The 13,585-nt window shown below is 45.5% G+C and overlaps 1 protein-coding gene across 1 annotated transcript in view; it reads right to left on the minus strand.

Moving 5' to 3' along the window:
* CLVS2 (clavesin 2) overlaps positions 1-1,367 on the minus strand; it is a 294,165-nt gene extending 292,798 nt beyond the window's left edge. Inside the window, exon 1 of the mRNA XM_078648939.1 lies at positions 234-1,367. Coding sequence (XP_078505065.1) covers positions 234-622 — 389 coding nt within the window. The 5' untranslated portion in view covers positions 623-1,367. The remainder of the gene's footprint in view (positions 1-233) is intronic.
* Between the last annotated feature and the right edge of the window lie 12,218 nt (positions 1,368-13,585).

The following is a 13,585-nucleotide window of genomic DNA, read 5'->3' on the forward strand; positions in this document are numbered from 1 at the left end:
GTTCATTTAAAAAAAGGGGATTGTCTAATCTCGCCACCTCTATTCACTGCAATCTGCTGCTATAAGAAGGGAGGCCTTTTAACCAGTCCTTAACCATGACCCGTGGAAATGCTATGTACTCAAGCAGGAAGTGGAAAAATATATGTGCAAAGTAATACCTCCTACAAAAAGAGCGAGCCAGGGTGCGCAGCAAATTGAGAACGTGCGCCAGAGACTGGTGTCTGCGGTTTTACCTGGTCTGGTCCCAGTTTGCAGCAAAGAGCACCAGTATCTTCCGTCCATAGTGGTCCAGGTGGGAGAGCACCCCCGGGAAGCCGTCCTTCAGCCCCTGCTTGATGCCGGGGTCGGTGGCCTTGAAGTTCTTGAACATGTCCAGGTTCTGCTGGCGGTACTCGAAGTACTGTGCCAGGAGGCGGAAGGCCTCGAAGTGGTTGAACTTCCTGGCCCGCAGGAACCGCAAGATGAAGGCGTCATCCGTGCGCAGGAAGCCGATGTCCGGCCGGGTGATGACCATGTCTCGGACCTCCTGGATGTCCTGGTGCAAGGTGTCCGGGTTCTCGTTCAGCTCCAGTCGGGCTTTCTCCAGGGTCTCGGGCGAAAGGCCGGCCTGCAAGTGGGTCATCTTGGCACCTTCTGGGGCCCAGCGTCCTGCTGCCGGGAGAGACGCCCTGCCCGGGGGCCGCAGTCACTGAGCAGCAGGCACACAATCTGATCCCAGCATAGGGTCAAAAGGCGGCTGTCTCTACGTCGTGCAGCAACCCAAACCACTTATTCCAACGGATGCATTGCTTCCTCAGCGACGGAAGATGTTGCAGCTGCCTCCACCCTCCTCGCTCCCGTTAGATTTTTGACATCCTTCAATCAGTGCGTGCGATTTAGCAGTCAAAGACCTGCCTCGTTTTCTTTACAATGAATATGTCTCCTGCAACGTTTGCTTTGCGTGCTCTTTCCCATTTTCGGCACATTTAACAACAAACCGCAACGGAGTCAAATCCACCCAAGCTGTGTTTAACAAAAAGCAGCGATGGCTGAACATGGAGACGTAGAACAGAAGGAATAAAAAAAAAACGTGGCACTCCTACTAGCTCATAGTCAGGCGATGCTGCGGCAACCTGCATCAGCAGCAGCTCCTCTGGTGGCGAGGAGTCTTCGGAGGCAGGAGGCGAGCATCGCGGGGAGGAGAGGGGACCGCGAGGAGGCGGCGGTGCGACGTTACTTCTACTCCTGGGATGAAGTCCCTGCAGCAGGCGAACCCCCACAATAACCAGCAACCCTTCGGAACCGGGACGAGCCGTGGGTGGGGCTGAGAGTAGTGTGTGTTACCAGGCAGGGCGGCGGACAGCTGGTGACACGGAGCTGATGCTATCCGGCTCAGCCTTTGTGTCTTGCGGGGTCTCGGTGTGTGGGGGGCGGGAGCTGCTGCTTAGCTCTGAAGAGAAGGAAGCGGGGGCCGCCCGTCTGCTTCTCTCGTCTCAATGAGGGTGCTGCTCGTCACGTGACGTCACCTTAGGCTGCGCCCTGAATTGGCGCTGCACGTCTCTGGCTGCTTTCTACCAAACTCTTCTTCACATGAAACACCTGCACATCGCACCCACCCGGCCGTCCTGACTTCACTCTTTCAATAAACACAACTCGGTTGCTGGCAGGTGAAGTAGGGTGACCAACTGACATGGGTGCAAATTTAGGACAGTAAGTGCACACATTCAGGACAAAGGGTAAACATTCAGGACAAAAATCCGAGACAAAAGGTACGTTTTGCGTACACATCAGGGGAAGTCGCGCAATAGTGCATAAATAAATTGACAATCAACACAAGCACAAGTAAAAATAAGTTTTATTTTAGGTTGAGAGAACCTTGCACTCACTGCCTCTGTTGTGTATGGGAGTTAAACACACTTGCGTTTGCACATTCCCAAAAGTGTAGAAAAAGATCAAAGCTGAAGGCTTCTCGGATCTTACATTCCCCCTCTCCCCCCACTGAAAAAAACACCCCATCTGAAATGCTGTCACTGGGCAGAGAGGCCCATTATCATTCTGTATGTGCTAATTAGGCCACCATACAGAATGATAATGGGCCTGATAGCAGTCTGTGCCAGGTCGCGGAAGGGGTTGCTGCAGGCCACAGATCACAGCAGGAGCGTGAGCTGGCCCCTGCAGTGAGAGTTACAGGCTGCTTGCAGGGGGCAGCTCACGCCAATGTCTGACATTACGGACAAAAGGCTTCCGTAAAAGAAACCCTTATGGACAACGGACATGAGGCCCAAATTACGGGCAGTCCGTGGAATTTACGGGCGGTTGGTCACCCTAAGGCGAAGTCAGTCTTTGCCAATGTTACTTCTGTTGCTCCTGCCATAGGCGGATCTCCCGCTGTCAATATGACATTGTGGGTGCAAGCACGTAAAATGCACTCCTGTACCCAGGTTTGGTAATAAAAATGAACTGAGTAGACCCCTCAGGCCATTCGAACCTAGCTAGCACTACTGCTGCGCTGGTGGCTATCTAATGCCACTCCCTGCGGTGCTTCCAGGAGCTAGCAACTGCATACTGTCGGCTTGTCGATCGCATTAGATGACTCGCAACAGAAGCCTACGCTGCTTATCTTTGGAGCCCCCCAAAAAAGTAAACAAACCACTGAAGAATGTAGCTGCACGATACAGACCCACTCTTCTTTCTATGTGTTTGCTGGTCATGTGCTGCAAGTCTGTGCAAACTTCCAAGCTTAGGCTTCAGGCACTGCCTCTGGCAGGTGCCTGTGCGCACAGGTGAGAAGGCTCCCACAAGTCTCTAGGCGAAGCCACTTTTAAGGTTCCTGTCTACTTTCGTGCCCAGACCTAGCGACCATCTCTATGGTTCATCCGCAGCCTTTGGTGCATGTGTGTGTGTGTGAGACACAACTCCCACAAATTCCTGCGAAAAACAACCTCTAGGTTGAATGACAATTTCAGAATGATGATGTCTACTGTCCAGTCCCAGCCTCTGGTGCATGTATAGGACCAGAAGCAGGGCTTTAAGTGGGATGAAAAAACTGGTGGGCCTCTCAAAGGGGCGTGGCCAATGTAATTAAGGGCGTGGCTTAAAACCCATCAGCTAAAAATCTGTGCTTTGCATATTGTGCCTCACGACCTTTATTTTGCTGTTTCTGTCATTGCATCCAGATATATGATACAACAAGTGACATCATACGTCCAACAAGGCAGGACTATTGGCTTTGTCAATGGTTGTTAGTTGCATAAGATAAATAAGCAGCAACTATGGCTTGTATATAATATTGAATAAGGTTTCACTTAAAGCCCTGCTGACACCCCTCTGATGTTGCTGCTCCTGAGTTTAAAAAATGGAAGGGAAATCCAGAGAGAAAGTGACTCTCTTTAAAGGATTTCCCTACCCCTACAATGCTCACCTGGCATGACGTCATGCCATAACTTTGCCTGTGATGAGAAAAGAGCAGTGTGAGCAGTGCACATGATGTGCCTGCTGTCACTGCAGTCTGAAATAAATTGACTGCATGTTCCAGGGCACAAAACAGAGCCGATAGAGACCCGTTTTGAGACATCCTTTAAAAAAATGCAGGTGCTCAGACCCGGTGAGACCCGGCTCACTTAAAGCCCTGGCCAGAAGGTTACAAGCCTCTACTTGGAACTGATTTGTTTGATGCAGTTTCAACACATTCGCACAATGGAGGATACAATCTTAGTGTGCAGCCATCATCTGGGCCTAATGAATGCATGCTATCAAATCTCCACATGCCTCCAAGAGATGCCATATCAGGGTGCGTTTGCAACTACTGATGCATTGTTCTCACCAGACATCAACCAGCATCTATGCCAAGATACACCCAAGATTCATTCAGCCCCCTTAACCCAATTAGTTAAGTCCTTTGGGTTTGAGACATGTGGAACCTGTTTTCGTACCATGTGTCTCCTCAAGAAATTCTTTTGGTGGCTTTCATTGAGCTCACGTAAAACACTCATCCAGACTGTAGTCATAACCCGCTTAGACTATGGCAATGCCCTGTTCCTCTCCTCAAATGAATCCCTCTTATCGAAACTGCAAGTGGTGCAAAACAATGCGGCCCATATGGTAAATAACTTGACTCCTAGGACTTCATCAGTACCTACACTCAGAGCCATAGATTGGCTCCCCATTCATAAGAGAGTAAACTTCTCTGCCTGACCGATAAATCCTTGCAAGACTCTGGCCCAAAGTACCTTCAGAACAGACTCACGCCTTACGTCCCAAACTTGAAGCTCTGATCAAGCAATGAATCTCTACTACGTCCAATGGTGCATTTGCACCTCTAAACAGGGGGGCAGAGCCTTTTTTTTTACCCTGGCCAACTCCACTGTAACAAACTTCTTCTGTTCATCCATGCATGTTCAAGTCTAACTAAATTTAAATAAAAACACCTTAAAACCTGGGTGTTTTAGTACTGCCTCTACTCCAATACCTGCTGACCAAGCGCCCAGATTTCCCTCATGGGACGAGTTTTGTTTTATATCAAGACTCAAATAACATACCATAACATTCTATGCCTCTGGAGTCTGTGTACGAGTCAACTCCCAGTACTCCATGCTTCCAGCCATCTTAGTTAGGCGCGCAACACCCATTGGTCTCACCGGGCTTCAGCCCCCCCCGTCTTCTGTGGCAGCCCGGGATGAGACAGATCCCGGGCACACACATAGCCACACCCGAACGTTTCACAGGTCTTTAAAAGACCATTTGAATGTTAATTAGGCCTTGCTGTTGTTTCACCCCTTGTTGGAGGCCCTGCAGCTCCACTCTGCCTACTGATTAACGGTTCAGCCCCCCTGAAATGTTTTCTCAGCTCCCCCCCGAAATTTGGCTCTAGTTGCGCCTCTGATCTTAGTCATAGTTATTAATGCCTGTCTGGTACCAACCACACTAGTCTCGGATTTCAGCCATATCAAGAATGCAGTCTCAGCACCCGATGCATGCATGTGATGACATCCAGTAAACCTCTATGTTGGGCCATTTCCATTGTATATTGTCACCCTCTGAAACCTTTATATCAAGACTATACAATCTTCTTTGTGCTGCGATTTCCACAATGCATGCTCAGTCTTTCCTTTATTTGTGTGATACAACCACACACACTTCTTGATGCTGCTACCTCTATGGTATAATTCGATACAAGCAACAATTGGTCCTATTGGAAAAGGATAAAAATGAACAAAAATTCTACATTACATCCCGTATTTAAATCAATACAAATTGATTAATGCGAGATAAAGAAAATGTATCCCCTGCACAAAGAAATATGACATCAATAGAATTTATATATTTTTTCATCAATGGTGCATACATTCAATAAATATTACTTCAATCGCTACATAAGGTGAATGAAAAAGTGGTCGTAGAGGTTTTCAAGTGTAAAGTGCCTTGACAGAAGGAAGAATAATAAATATCAAAGTTACAGGAAAAACAGTAAAGACAGCAGCAAAAGCAGGCTATTGCAGTAAGCCTATTCGTAAGATGTATTAGAGTATTCAAGTTATGTCCATATAAGAACAGGTGGGCAATGAATCAGATCACATTTGTCATATGGATGATGAAATTCAATCTAGACTTTTACAAATATGTCAATGTTTCGACTCAACTACAAAGTGGGGGGAATTTAGACGTTGCCTACAGGTCTTCATCAGGAAGTAAAACAGAGAAAAATGTAGGCAACCTTTAGTGGTGTACAAGCCAGACTCAAATGTGGGGTCCATAAATGGTAGGTACATACAAGGTCACAAATGCGCCTGGTCCAGCAATACTGTTTTACTTAAAAAAAAAATGAGCGCAGCTGAGAAATACTTTGATACTTTGTTGCAAGGCCAGGGACCTGTTTGTCAGACAGAGGAAGGTTAAACACTCACCTTACAGCCAGATATAGCAGCAACGATGATTGAAGCTAATAAATCCATTCCCCTATATGAAGATACCCATGAGTATATATTTATTTATTTATTTATACCATTTGTAGAGCGCACTAATACCAACCGGTGTCCTGGCGCTAATATATATGTCACACTCCACAGATAATACCACCATAGGGGAAAGGGAAAAAAGGGACAAAAGAAACAATAACGTTGCCGCTGCTTAGCACAGAATAGGGATGTCTTCGGGAGATGTAGACCTCTCTCCTACGATCCACCCCGTCTGCCCTGTAAGTGAGACATAATACACACATAAGAAGTTCCCCCCTATATATTTAACCACAATATTCCTCTATGTGTCATGTGCTTACTTATATTGCAGCTGTATATCTCCCAACAGAAAAGGGCACAAAAGGAAAAAATAAAGAATAAAAAATATACATTTCGGTTCCACGAGGGAGTTGTTTGGTGTGTTCTGATGACAAGGAAGCAACCCATAATTATAAAGTCAAGGAGTGAGGTATTTATCTTACTGCAGATAATCCTCTGGAAGCGTTGAATGTTCCTTCCATATGGCTGCTCAGAGCCTTGAAGTAGTTCTGGTATCTCCAATCTAATATATGCCCAGCTCTTTCTCGCTCTCCGGAGCGGAATTGTCAAGGCTAATAGAACAAAAACTGAAGCGCTTCACCAGCACGGAAGCAACCTCACTCGGGAGGCTGTCAGGATAAGAGTATTTATGCCCAGCTCTTTCTCGCTCTCCTGAGCGGATTTGGCAGGGATGCAGCACTGAAAATAGAAGCGCTTCACCAGCGCAGCTCTGAAAACTGAAGCGCTTCACCAGCGCGGATGCAACTTCACTCGGGAGTCTTCAGGAAACGAAGGGTAGCCCCGCTAACACAAGGCTGCTTAGAGTTGGCAGCGTTTCGCCTGTGTTCTGATACCGAGCGCAAGACGCTTCTTGATAGTTCCTTCCGTTTGCTCGATACTATCGAGCGCGTCACGGAAACGCCTACCCAGGACATAGGTAGGCGTTTCAATGCTCCAAGGAATTTACCGCACCAGGGCGCTTGAGACGCCATACAATAGCTGTTCTCTGGGGAAATTGTCTCGTAAAAAGAAAGAAGGCAGCCGTCCAGAAGGCGGAATGCCACAGGTACACCAAGGTCCAAAGTTCAGCAGCTTGTCTGACGCTGCTGCTTCACGCTGTTTCTCCTTAACCGGAAATACTCGAGTGACAAGCCGTGAGCACAACAAAGGCTGGGCTTATGTACCAGCAGTCAGGTGCTATAGCCAGCCTTCCCTGAGGGTTATGGGAGTTGTAGTTTATACCCAAAAATTCATACAGTGTTCTGTGTATGTGCCCCATGTACCTATCTCCGCCTAGCCATGACACTGTTTTAATTTTTCAAGTATGAGCTCATTTATCTCCACCTTCAAGTAAGGGTATATTGCATTGGGCGGCACTATAAGATGCGTTGATCCTGCCTTCACATCAGCATTTTTAAGTAATACAGTTTGCAGGGCCAAAAGCCTTTGCACCCTTATATGTACCTACCATTTGTGGACCCAGCAGTTAAGTCCAAATTGTGCACCACTAAACGTTGACCCCACTTTTCTCTGTTTTACTTCCTGATGAAGACCAGTAGGCAAGGTCTAAATTCCCCCCACTATGTATTCGGGTTGAAATGTCAACATATCTGTAAAAGTCTGATTGAATTATGACAGATTTGCTCTGATTCGTCGGCCACCTGTTCTTATATGGACATACCTTGAATACTCTAATAGGTTTTTCGGACAGGCTTACTGCGGTAGCTTGCTTTTGCTACTGTATTTACAGTTTTTTCTGTAACCTTGATATCTTTTTTTTTCTGTCACTTCTCTTTACACTTGCATGCCTCTACAAGCAATTTATTATGCACTTTATGGAGTGACTGCACAAGCTATTGTCCATCTGCGACCAAACTTCCACAACCCGCTTTGTGCGGCCATATGAACGGCGCCGGCTCACAGTATGGAACAGAAAAAACAATATTCCACATGGTTATTACTTTTAAGCTCATCATAATTCATTGGGATCTGTAATATCTTATTAGAGATCCAATCAATAAATTATTAAAGGGAGGGCTGTGTTTGTGCAGTAGCAGTACGTTTGTTTAAGCTTTTTTAATCTTGTCATAACTGTTTAGTGTTATGGATAACAGTGTTGTATTTATTCAAAGTAATTTGATGGCACAACATTTTTTTCTAAGAGTGCAGGCGGCACAGAAAGTAGGTGAGTATGGCGAGAAAGGTAAAATATGTGCAGGAACAAATTTGTTGCGCTGCTTTTGAGCAAGATACGAAGGTCGAAGATATGAATTACAATTATAAGAAATCATCAGATTTGTAGTTATCGATGTCCTAACTCCATCGGTCTTGATTTGGATAGGCCCATTCTCAGGGCTGACAGTTGGAGCTGCTTGGACATGCGACCATTGCTTTATACTAAGAGTGTAATTTACAAGCTATCGTGAAATCGTCAACATAATTTTCAACATCTGTTATTAAGAGGGAGAGCTACTCTGAGCGGTTGCCTCTAGCGCAGGAACCACCAGGAGCAAACTCATTTCTACCAGGTGATGTACACAATTTTGTGATATCGTGTAAGTCAGAATTGTATATATTCAGAGAGAAATTCAACGTGAGAATGAATTTATGTATGTGCTTTTATATTTGTTTTGATTGTTCTCATTCTTTTATGGTCTAACCAGACCAAACAAAGATATGTGAAGATGATGAATTTATGGTTAGTGTACGAAACTGGGTTATTGGATATGAGGAGTGGAAACCCCACTCAGGCAACAACCACAATCATTGCTAGGGTGACCCACAAAAAGCAACTAAATAAACCTGTGCTTAAGCCTCTAGTAGCTTGGAACAAAAGCAGTCAGGCTTAACTAAGAGGCAATGTGTAAAGCATTTATGCAGCATACAAGCAGTGATAAAGTGAAGACACAATACAAGAAAAATCCCAAAGAAGCTTAGATAAATAGAGTACATTTTAATGACTAGAATGTTACCAGAATGACAAATATCTTATCAGTAGAACTGGAGATATTCAATTTTGTACGTTTTAAGTGAGAATAGCGACTGGAAGCACAAAACGCCAACTGTCGTTATCTGGTTGCTCTTGACCAGGAAAAGTCTAAAGTTCAGTCCGAGTGCATGGACCGGATACAGAAACCAGGTTAGCCCCACTGAGAGTTGTACCTTTTCCCCTTGATGCAATGCTTTGCATCACTCAGCATCGGTTCCGATCTGGAGCTGCATGGTGCTGCAATGTGAAGTCCACAAAAAGAACAATTGATGGTCAAAATGCAGAACAATGTCATATATTCACCTCAATACAGAGATATGGGCATTAATCCATAGTTTTTTTGCTCACCATGCCATTCCAGTTTGGACCCAGCCATGTCGAAATCTGTCTTGAGCCTGCGCCAATGGGAACAGTCCAGCCCAAACTGCCAGACCTGGTCTTCCCTGGACTGAAAACAAGCATCCTAGGACCGGTATTAGGGTTTCACCCCTCATCAGCCAGTATAGCTTGACTCCAGTGGCCTGGAGAGCATGTGACCCAAATCTGGGCATACCTGTACCACTTGGGGTGACAAATGCAAAAAGAACAATTGATGGACAGAATGCAGAACAATGTCTTACATTCACCCCAGTACAGAGATCTGGGCCTAATTCCATCGATTTTTGCTCACGTACCATTCCAGTTTGGCATGGTGTAGGCATTGGTTCCAATTAGGAGCAGGCCGAGCTGCAATGTTATGTTATGTTATGTTAACACATTCTTCTATAGCGCAACAGCTACTCCGGACGGAGTGTCCCGGCGCTTTGGCGAAGAGGTCCTCCAGGGGCAACTACATAACAGAAGTAAGGAAAGGCGGGGGCCCTATCGGGTGAAAAGCCAAGTTTTTAAAGCCTTTCTGAAAGACGTAAGGCTGGGGATCTGTCTCAGCGAAAGGGGAAGCTCGTTCCAGGCACGAGGAGCCAAGTAGTGAAAAGAGCGGCCACCCAGTCTTGCGCGTTTGATGGTCGGAACTATCATTTTAGACAAGGAGGCAGACCTTAAAGCTCTATTAGGTTTATAAAAAACAAGACGTTTTCTAATGTAACTAGGGCCAATGTCATGAAGGGCTTTGAAGGTCATCGTCAGACTTTTGAAAAGGGCTCTCTTGGCTATGGGAAGCCAGTGCAGTTCTTTTAACAGATCAGAGGCACCAGCGCGTCTGGGGAGCCCGTAGATGGCACGGGCAGCTGAATTTTGGACTACTTGAAGTCGCCTCACAAGGTATTTAGGGAGTCCTAGGTAAAGGGCATTTGCGTAGTCTAATCTAGACCCAATAAGGGATTGAACAATGACCCTTCTATGCTTGATTGAAATCAGGGGGAGAAATTTTCTAAGCATCCGAAGGATGCCGAAACATTTCCCAGAAAGGCAAGATATTTGGGGTCCGAAAGCTAGGTCATTATCGACGATGATTCCTAAGTTTTTAGCTTTGATACTGGCATTTGCAGGTGGAAACAAGTCTTGCGGCCACCAGCTTTTCCAATTTGGTTCAGTAGTGCAGCCAAAGAAAAGCAGCTCCGACTTGTCGGAGTTACATTTTAATCCATGCCCTCTGAACCAGCCAAAGACTGTCTCTAGACAGCTTCTGATGAGAGTCCCGTCAAACACCTCATTCTTGCCACATGTAAACAAGAGTTGGGTGTCGTCAGCGTAGGACACGATCTGAGCGCCAAAAGACTCCGCCACCTCTGCTAGGGGGGCCAAAAAGATGTTGAAAAGCAGGGGGCTAAGAATAGACCCCTGAGGGACCCCTACCTCCAGAGGTGCCATAACGGCGGAGTGTGGAGGCGCCCAGATCGTTTGTCGGCGGTCGGCTAGAAAGGATTTGAGCCAATTCCACACCGTCCCCCGAAGACCACATTCCCAGAGTCGTATTAGGAGGGTATCATGGGGGACGGTGTCGAACGCCGCCGACAGGTCCAACATGACCACATGGCCTTTCCTCCAGCATCCAATACCTCTCTAATAGCGATTGTGACTTCCAGTAACGCGGTCTCCGTACTATAATTAGCACGAAAACCAGATTGAGTGTTGTGCAGCAGATGATTCTCCTCGATGACATTCGAGATTGATCTGTGCACATGTCTTTCAGCCACTTTCGCCAGAGCGGGGAGGAGAGAGATTGGCCTATAGTTGGCAATGTGTGGTCCTGTGTCAAGTTGCATTGTGATACTTCAGTTCTGTTGAGGAGCTGCGGGGCAGTGATGTGAAGGCCTGTGTCAAGTTGCATCATGCAGCATTGGTTCCAATGAGGGCACAGATCAGGAGATGCGAGGGGCTGCAATGCGAGGTGTTGCACCACGTCATATTTGATGGAGCCCACAGTTAGGCAAGGAGAAATACACTTTGATGCTAGCCAAGGTCCAGAAGCTGGGGAGGCTCCTCTTGGGACCAGGGACTCATTCCAGCAGAAGCCAGCAGCAGGGCTCAGTCAGGACCAATAGCAGGTCCAGGCAGGTCTTGTGCATCAGGTCAGCTAAGCAGTTGCAGGGAGGCCTCTGAAGTGTATTGAATCCCCGTATATCACATAGGACGTCAGCCAACCGACCCTGGGAGTCATTCAGGTTAGCTTGGGGTAAAGGTAGGCAGGTCCAGTCTTCCTTCTCTGACAGCTCTTAAGCTGCCGGGCAGTCGAGTCTTCCTTCTTTAATGTTTACAGATCTAGTAGTGTTCAGAAGAGTGGCTCTGGACATCCAATATTCATACGCAGTGCCAGCCTTTGGGTGGTGAGATTGCCTGTCCTGCCTCTACATCTGGTTCTGGTAGGTTCTTCCCGTTCCACTGTAAAGGCTCCAAATTATCTGGGGGTGACAAAAGGCTGGCAAGCACGGCGTCAGATTGTGTGGGTAGGAGGCATATCGTTTTTCAAACTGAGTTTTCATTTGATACACTTTTTCTTTCAGTGACTCACCTCATATTTTTGCATATCTTCGCATATCTAATTCAAAATTCCACCATATTAATCAAACATTTTTTCAACATAGTTCCCAGTCTTTTGCTAAGGACAAGGTGGGCTCTGATTCATAGTGGGCAAATATCATAATTCTGAGCATGCTGTCATTTTATTTCCCTGTAGTGAGGAGAGTGACATGATTTCCCCCATTATGACTCAGTCTTTCCATCAACTAAAATTTCTCCTATAGCTTGTTTTGCCTCTCATAACATACATTGAGATCTGCTGAACTAGAAAAAGTTCTAACCCGTTTGGTTGCGAATACTGTTGCTGATTTCTACCAAATAATAAGAATCCAAAAGATCCTAATAATTTATTGAAAAATATATTATCATTTAATATCCTCAAAATTGCAGCTAAAAGAGTTATTGTAAACAAGTGATGATAATTACACATTTGTATAAACTGATCAGTGATTTAGCACGAAAGGTGAGTTAAGCTCCACACATGGATATATATATATATATTCAACCTAGTACGGTCATGATGTAAGCGAATGCAATTTTGCACAGGAAAAAAAACATTTGGCCTAATTTTGCACTTTATAAATCTGTAAATACTGATTTTAGAGTGATATCAATGATGTTTTTAGCCAACTATCGTGAGCTGCTTTTATATTGTTGTGAATGTATCTAGGACCCTATTTAAATATTCCCGATTCATGCCGTTATGTGGTTATAACAAAACATATCCTTATGAAGGCATAGGAATCATATCCATATTTAGTCATAGCCAATGCAGTCCAAATACGGCAAGGCTACTCCCATAGACTCCTAGAAAGTACAACGCGTTCTTTAAACAAACCAAGCCTCCAGCAGCCCGGGAAATCCCCCTGCTTTTGTTTTGATTTGAACAAGAACTCCTGGAGTCCAGAAAGAACTGTAAGTTCTTAGTGACGTCTTATGTCCAACCTTACGTCAAACTAGGCACCTTCCAGGTATAAATATACCAACGTTGCCTTAAGCAAACACACTCTGGTGAGAATAAGCATGCACGATTGACTGAGTGAAATAGCTGTCTATTGTTTTCACACGACTCTGGAGATATACTCCTTATTCTGGATGGAGCAAAGTTGTCATGTTAATGCGGTTGTCAGAAACTAATCCCTTCTTGGCTAATCAGGAAAGTTAACTCCTTCCTGTTCTTTCGAGAACGTTTCTAGTGACCTCTGAGCTAGCTGGCATTCATAATTAAGTCTAACATATTCAGTAGAGACCTACTCGACCTCAGTCCTACGTCTAAACTATTGTTTATGTTATTCCAATGCGCAGAGCCTATTGGGAATATAGGAACTACACTACATGGCGCCCAATATTTGGTAAGGCGATAATCTAATGCAAGACACTAGAGTAACTCAGTCGTGCTTTTCACACAGACCCCTTTTTCCCGTAAAAACTCCAAAAGACATCTGGAGTGGGTAAAAGGATAATATCCGCCGGAACTTAGTAGGATGAGAATCCTATGTAATAGTTTTTGGTTTAGTCAACGTTGAAGGATATAGTGTTCCAAAATATTGTGCACCTAATCTTTGTTTCCTTGAAACTAGCTCTGCAAACAAAACTTTGTGTCAGAAAAATGGGGGAAAGTGACGATGAAAGAGAGAGAGCCAGAATAGCAGCTCAACTTTTAGCG

The sequence above is a fragment of the Lissotriton helveticus genome, chromosome 6 (genome assembly GCF_964261635.1).
Source record: "Lissotriton helveticus chromosome 6, aLisHel1.1, whole genome shotgun sequence".
NCBI lineage: Eukaryota > Metazoa > Chordata > Amphibia > Caudata > Salamandridae > Lissotriton > Lissotriton helveticus.